Below are 7,805 nucleotides of genomic sequence, written 5' to 3'. Positions count from 1 at the left end.
TATATATATATATATATATATATATATATATATACATATATATATATATATAAATGATTGTTACCTGGTACTAATATATAAGATACACACACACACCCTCATATGACTGATAACCTCCTTGTTTGGTACATATAACTAATCAGTATTGATTAGTTACAATTTTTAGGTTCCAGAAAATTTAGATCACAGAATTTTGACTAAAATTATTTATTATAGCTTATATTGTTGCAGATGCATACTTTGATACTTTTTTTTTTTTCCTTAATAACTTTGTTCTGTAAAGTTACAGGATTTTTCTCTAGTTTTTGGAATTTAGACATTTCAGCAGGGTGTCTCTTGGGGTGTCATTATCATTTTTAAATATTTTTGAGAGAGAGGGTGCACACGGGGAGGGGCAGAGGGGGGCAGAGACAGAGGTTTGGAAACAGGCTCTGTGCTGATAGCAGAGAGCCCAGTGTGGGGCTTGAACTCCTAAACTGAGGTCATGACTTGAGCTGAAGTTAGATGCTTAGTAGACCCTTTCAATCTAAAGAGCTGTGCCTTCATCTCAGAAAAATTGCCTTGCTTTAATGGTGTTCTTTGTCCCTTCTGTTTTTCAGTACTGTTTTAGGTGGTTTTTAGGCCTTTGAATTTATCTTTTGTGTCCCTTCTTTTTCTTTCTCTACACCTGTTTGTGTTTTGTTTGGTACTGCTTTCTAGGAGCTTGGTTACTTTGTGACTTAATTTGTGGTTTAAATGCTGAAGTGTTTGATAATGGTTTTGTTTTTTTAATTAGTGTTTTCTTTAGTTATTATTACTTTCTCTATTTTTTTTGAGAGAGAGTGGGGTAGGGGCAGAGAGAGAATCCCCAGCAGGCTCTGCACTGTCAGCATGGAGCCTGATATGGGGCCTGATCCCATGACCCTGGGATCGTGACCTGAGCCAAAAGCAAGAGTTGGATGCTCAATCAACTGAGCTACGCAGGCATTCCTGTGATTACTATTTTTAAGTCGATAATATTTCCTCTTCCTCTGGCATATTAATTTCCTTTTGTTTGTTACTAGATTTTTCCTCATGGGTTAGTACTGTTGATGTTTAGCCCACCTTTCCCATGGGACTGGTTCTCCTTGTGAATGTGCATGTTATTGATTAAGGCTAATACTGAGCAATACTGGTATCTGGAATGTGTTTCCTAGAGAGAGCCCCTCTTTTTCCAGCCTTGATACCAAATTGAAGTTAGAGGCATCTTTTACTTGGTCATTGGAGCCTGAAGGAAACACCTGGGGATTTAACATCTTTTGTATATGAAAATATGGATTGTCATCTGGACTTTCTGTGTAATTTTTGTTGGTTCATTGGGGCACTGCTGCTTTCCTCCTCCTGGCTCTTAATACTCATTGGGGGAGATTGTCTTTGGGGGCAGACATGTGAATTATCCCAGTGAAGTGGAAAAGTGGATAGTAATGGAGAATAAGGGGAGAAGAAAGTGCATTTGTTTTATAGATCTTTAATTTCAGTAGTGTTTTAACTTTTTTCTCAGAACTCTCACTGTGTCTTCTGTTACTTAGGTTTGCTAGGAGGGTGCCTGGGAGCTCAGTTGAGCATCTGACTTTGGCTCCGGTCATGATCACACAGTTTGTGAGTTCGATCCCTGCATTGGGTTCTGTGCTGACAGCTCAGAGCCTGGAGCCTGCTTTGGATCCTGTGTCTGCCCCTCCCCTGCTTGTGCACACACTCTCTCTCAAAAATAAATAAACATTAAAAAAAAAAGTTTTGCTAGGAAGGCTATTTTGGAGGTGCTTTTTTTTTTTTTTGGAACTCATGGTGCTGGGATTTTCTTGGTTCTGTGTTTAGTCTCCCTGCCTTTAAAAAAATGTTTCCAGAAAATCTCTGATGCTTCTATGAATTTTATTTTTGTTTTAGTTGAATTACAGGAGGAGGAGGAAAGGGTATGAGGGAGCTTAGCAACTTTTTCATTGTTTTGTTTTGTCACTGGATTCCGGTGAACACATGTAATTTTCATGAAGAATTTGATAAAGACTCTAATTAAGAACCTTGTTCTTGGGGCCCCTGGGTGGCTCAGTCAGTTAAGCATCTGACTTCGGCTCAGGTCACGATCTCACAGTTTGTGGGTTCGAGCCCTGCATCAGGCTCTGTGCTGATAGCTTGGAGACTGGAGCCTGCTTCAGATTCTTTCTCTGCCCCACCACCACTTGTGCTCTCTCTCTCTCTCAAAAATAAACAAACATTAAAAACAAGAAAAAAGAACCTTGTTCTTATGGGGCACCTAGTGGACTTTGTTGGAAGAGTATGTGATATTTATTTATTATTTTTTATTTTACGTCCAAGTTAGCATGTAGTGCAACAGTAATTTCAGGAGTAGATCACTTAATGCTCCTTACCCATTTAGCCCATCTCCCCTCTATCAACCCCTCCAGTAACCCTCTGTTTGTTATCCATATTTAAGAGTCTCTTATGTTTTGTCTCCCTGTTTTTATATTATTTTTGCTTCCTGTCCCTTGTGTTCATCTGTTTTGTGTCTTAAAGTCCTCATATGAGTGAAGTCATATGATATTTGTCTTTCTCTAATTTCGCTTAACATAATACCCTCTACTTCCATCCATATAGTTGCAAATGGCAAGATTTCATTCTTTTTGATTGTCGAGTAATACTCCATTGTTTATATATATACCACATCTGTATCCATTCATCCATTGACAGACATGGTGGACTCATACTTTGGGCTCTTGTTGATAGTGCTGCTATAATACATTGGGGTGCACGTGCCCCTTTGAAACAGCATACTTGTATCCCTTGGATAAATACCTAGTAGTGCAATTGCTGGGTTGTAGGGTAGTTCTATTTTTAATTTTTTGAGGAACCTCCACACTGTTTTCCAGAGTGGCTGCACCAGTTTTCATTCCCACCAGCAGTGCAAAAGAGATCCTCTGTCTCCACATCCTCGCCAACATCTGTTGTTGCCTGAGTTGTTAGCCATTATGACAGGTGTGAGGTGCAGTATCTCACTGTGGTCTTGATTTGTATTTCCCTGATGACGAGTAATGTTGAGCATTTTTTCATGTGTCTGTTGGCCATCTGGACAGATGTCTTCTTTGAAGAAGTGTTTATTCATGTCTTTTGCCCATTTCTTCACTGGATTATTTGTTTCTTGGGTGTTAAGTTTGATAAATTCTTTATAGATTTTGGATGCTAACCCTTTATCTGTCATTTGCAAATATTTTCTCCCATCCTGTCATTGCCTTTTAGATTTGCTGAGTGTTTCCTTCACTGTGCAGAAGCTTTTTATTTTGATAGGTCCCAATAGTTCATTTTTGCTTTTGGTTCCCGTGCCTCTGGAGGCATGTTGAATAAAGTTGCTGTGGCCAAGATCAAAGAGGTTTTTGCCTGCTTTCTTCTCCTCGAGGATTTTGATGGCTTCCTGTCTTTCATCTTTAAGTCTTTCATCCATTTTGAGTTTATTTTTGTGTATGGTGTAAGAAAGTGGTCCAAGTTTGGTTTTCTGCATGTTGCTGTCTATTTTTCCCAGCACCACTTGCCGAAGAGACTATCTTTATTCCATTGGATATTCTTTCCTGCTTTGTCAAAGATTAGTTGGCCATACATTTGTGGGTCCGTTTCTGGGTTCTCTATTCTGTTCCATTGATCTGAGTGTCTGTTTTTGTGCCAGTGCCATACTGTCTTGATGATTACAGCCTTGTAATACATCTTGAAGTCTGAGATTATGATGCCTCTTGCTTTGGTTTTCTTTTTCAAGATTGCTTTGGCTATTCAGGGTCTTTCTGGTTCCATACAAATTTTAGGATTGTTTGTTCTAGATCTGTGAAGAATGCTGGTGTTATTTTGATAGGGATTGCATTGAATATGTAGATTGCTTTGGGTAGTATTGACATTTTAACCATATTTGTTCTTCCTATCCAGGAGCATGGTATCTTTTTCTATTTTTTTATGTGTCGTCTTCAATTTCTTTCATAAGCTTTCTACAGTTTTCAGTGTATAGATTTTTCACCTTGTTGGTTAGATTTATTCTTAGGTATTTTATGGTTCTTGGTGCAATTGTAAATGGGATCAATTCCTTGATTTCTCTTTCTTTTGCTTCATTGTTGGTGTATAGGAATGCAACCAATTTCCATGCATTGATTTTATATCCTGCAACTTTACTGAATTCGTGGATTAGTTCTAGCAGTTTTTTGGTGGAATCTTTTGGGTTTTCCATATAGAGTATCATGTCATCTGCGAAGAGTGAAAGTTTGACCTCCTGGGCGATTTGGATGCCTTTTATTTCTTTGTGTTATCTGATTGCTGAGGCTAAGACTTCCAATACTATGTTGAATAATAGTGGCGAGAGTGGACATCTCTGTCTTGTTCCTGACCTTAGCGGGAAAGAAAGCTCTCGGTTTTTTCCCCGTTGAGGATGATATTAACATTGGGTCATTCATATTTGGCTTTTATGATCTTGAGGTATGATCCTTCTATCCCTACTTTCATGAGGGATGAGAGAAAGGATGCTGTATTTTGTGACAGGCTTTCTCTGCATCTGTTGAGAGGATCATGTGGTTCTTGTCCTTTTTTTTATTAATGTGATGAATCACATCGATTTTCTGTGGATATTGAACCGGCCCTGCACCCCAGGTAAAAATCCAACTTGGTCTTGGTGAATAATTTTTTTTAATGTATTGTTGGATATCGTTGGCTAATGTCTTGTTGAGCATTTTTACATCCATGTTCATCAGGGAATTGGTCTGTAGTTCTTTTTAGTGGGGTCTTTGTCTGGTTTTGGAATCAAGGTAATGCTGGCTTCATAGAATGCATTGGAAGTTTTCCTTCCTTTTCTATTTTTTGGAACTGCTTCAAGAGAATAGGTGTTAACTCTTCCTGTGACTTTTGATCTTGGGGTCATGAATTTGAGCCTCGTGTTGGGTGTAGAGATTACTAAAAAAAATAAATGAACTTATAAGTTAAAAAAAGAAAGGGAACCTTGTTCATCAGACTCAATTTATTGGTTTATATGCTGAGTCTACTGGGCATCTTAAAAATGATTTATTTTCCCTAAATGTTGAGAAACAAAAATTATGGTACTTGGCACACAGAAGTTAATGAGCAAGTATTCATAACTGTATTTCATGTACCTTATAGGTTATATGTGGGAATGAATGTCTTATATTTTTTGTTGATGCTCGCTATATTTGGAATCTATGCCAGTAGTTGGAAGTTTCTAATATAATATTTAATTTTTCTTCCCCAGAATTTGTTGCTCTTAGATAGGATCATTCATATTATTACTGTAATGGTTGATTGCATTGACTTCTCACCATATAATATTAAATATCAGCCAAAAGTTAAATGTAAGTATTTTTGTTTTTATTTTGTTCACCCAGTATTTGATAAACACGACTGTCTAAACTGTTGTCAAGGCAAATCCTAATATTTTTTCTGACCTCATTTTGCTGACTTTTGATGTATAACCATGTCCTACTTTGCTGTATAACTTTGGTATGCTAGGAGCTTAAATGCTCTTACATGCCCATGCTCACAGTCTCTCTCTCTCTGTCACATACGCACCCACATATCTTTATTCCTTTGTATAACACTGAAAAATCAATATTATCCTATTTAGAGATTGTGTAGTAAGAGTGATTTTACTTGCCATCTTATACAAGGGATTATCTGGGCAGGAAAATTTGATGTTTGTTATTAAAATGTTGTTATTTGTCGCATTACTGGTAATGTTAACATTTGCTAGTTGGTTAAGACAATATCTGCCAAGTTTTCCACTGTAAACTACTGTAGAGTACCTATGATTAATAAATTAATGTTTTGTGGCAGGTTATTTGAGACTATATACTTTTTTTGTCAGCCAGTTTTCACTCATGATTTTATCATCCACTAATGCTTTTTGCCTGAAACACTAATGTTACCAGAAGAATAGTTCGTTGTTTCATTTGATTATGTTAAATTGTGTCAAGATACTTAGCTCCTTTGTCTTTAATTAATTCTAAAAGCTGTCCCTATTATTTATCTCATTCTAATAAATCATTCTGCCGTTACTGAGCACTGTTAGGCACCAGTCACTTCCAGGTGCAAATGACATCCTAATGTAAGATAGAACTTCCTTTGTCCCATTTTATTTTTACCACTGTGAGTTTCTGTTATTCATTGGTTTATAATTCATTGCTATTAATATTTATGCTCATGTTGGCCTCTTTGACCATTTCATGTGTTTCCATTATTTTTTGAGAACTTTGGCATAAGATAATCAGGCTCATTCTGTACTACTTCTCCCTCCTTAAGCCTGGAACCAGACATATTTCCAAGAAACATGGTTCCTTTTGCTGAAGATGGCATTTAGAAACTTAGTCATTGTGACTAAGATGTCACTGCTTTTTGATCCTCTTGAGTAGAGGTTTGGGATAGGTGTCGCCTGACTCATGGGCTGTCTTGTCAGCCTTAACATCCTGGCCTGGAATTTCTGGGGGACGATTCTAATTTATATTCATCTGGGAAACAGATTCTAGGGAAGAAGGAGAGTTTTCTCTTAAATCTGAGCTATTCTACTTTTAGAGACTGGATTCTTTGAGGGAAACGGGTAATTTCGGACTATGTTTTTTGTTTTGTTTTTTTGACAAAGTGGATTCATCCCTGTAGGTAGGTATCTGAAGAGAGGCAGAATCTAAGAATAGTAAACAGGAATGTCGGACAGTGCTTTTAAGATACATCTTTTTCTTTAAATTTAAGCTTTTCCTGTATTCTTGCTGAGGATTTGGATCTGTGATTTGATTAATGTTATTTGTAGGGTTCAGTTTATTATACAGGAAGCAATAATTTCTAAGGGAAATTTTGTTTTAAAAATTGAATTTTAAAATTTAGTTTTGGAACTTACATAATTTAGTACTTACGAATTAGTTGAAATTCAGAGAATATAAAAACTTGAAATGCGTTTTATAATTCTTTAGAGAAAAGACACCCGCTTTTCTGGAATTCTTCTAGATCTGCCAAATAGTTTTCCTTTGTCTCTGCTTCTGATTTAAAGATACGGTTGTAATGGTGTATATCCAATAATGGCATATCATTTTAAAATTTTGAGTATCATTCTACAGAAACACGTATATGAGATGTACAGTATCTGTCATTGAAATGAGATAAATTGTAAAGATGTACAATGACACTTTTCAAAGTACTTGACTTTTTAATAAATTCAATTTTATCTTAGCACCACAGAGACCTTCAGATTGGTCCAAAAAGAAGAAAGAACCTTTAGGGAAATTGGCTTCTTTATTTAAACTTACTGTGAAAGTGATCTACTCTTTCCATACTCTGAGCTTCAAGGAAGTACATTCTGATACTCTCCTCACTGTTGGCAACTCAGTCACCAGTATTCTTTCCAAAGTACTTGGACGTATTTCTTTGCCTTCTATGATCCGAAAAATATTTGCAACTTTATCAAGACCTCTGGCATTATTTTATGAAAACTCAAAGTAAGTATTTTTTGACTTAATAGCTTTAAATTAAGCGTCTTGGATATAGGTAGCAAACTTTGGTCATTTTCCTAGCAGCGTGTGGTTACAAATGGTAATCTACAATTTAATGAAGAGGACAATATACTCTGCTTTTGTTAAAAAGATAGTTCAAATCATACATAAAACGAGGTAGAAATTGTGAGTTTTTAATTTTGTATGGTAGTTCAACCCTCCTTTTCAAAAACAAATTTTTTTAATGTTTAGAGAGTGTGCGTGGTGCAGGGACAGAGGGAGACACAGAATCTGAAGCAGGCTCAGGCTCGGTGCTGATGCTCAGAGCCTGATGTGGGG

At 36.7% G+C, this 7,805-nt stretch overlaps 1 protein-coding gene across 4 annotated transcripts in view; it reads left to right on the top strand.

Annotated features, from left to right (window-relative positions):
- Positions 1 to 7,805, top strand: part of RIF1 (replication timing regulatory factor 1) — a 72,932-nt gene that overhangs the window by 44,212 nt on the left and 20,915 nt on the right. For all 4 annotated transcript variants that reach the window (XM_049615653.1, XM_049615654.1, XM_049615652.1 and 1 more), the window contains 2 exons: positions 5,243 to 5,342; positions 7,208 to 7,472. In XM_049615653.1, coding sequence (XP_049471610.1) covers positions 5,243 to 5,342; positions 7,208 to 7,472 — 365 coding nt within the window. The remainder of the gene's footprint in view (positions 1 to 5,242; positions 5,343 to 7,207; positions 7,473 to 7,805) is intronic.

The sequence above is a fragment of the Panthera uncia genome (genome assembly GCF_023721935.1).
Source record: "Panthera uncia isolate 11264 chromosome C1 unlocalized genomic scaffold, Puncia_PCG_1.0 HiC_scaffold_3, whole genome shotgun sequence".
Lineage (NCBI taxonomy): Eukaryota > Metazoa > Chordata > Mammalia > Carnivora > Felidae > Panthera > Panthera uncia.
The sequence above is the reverse complement of the archived record's forward strand: the minus strand, read 5'-3'. Positions and strand labels throughout refer to the sequence as shown.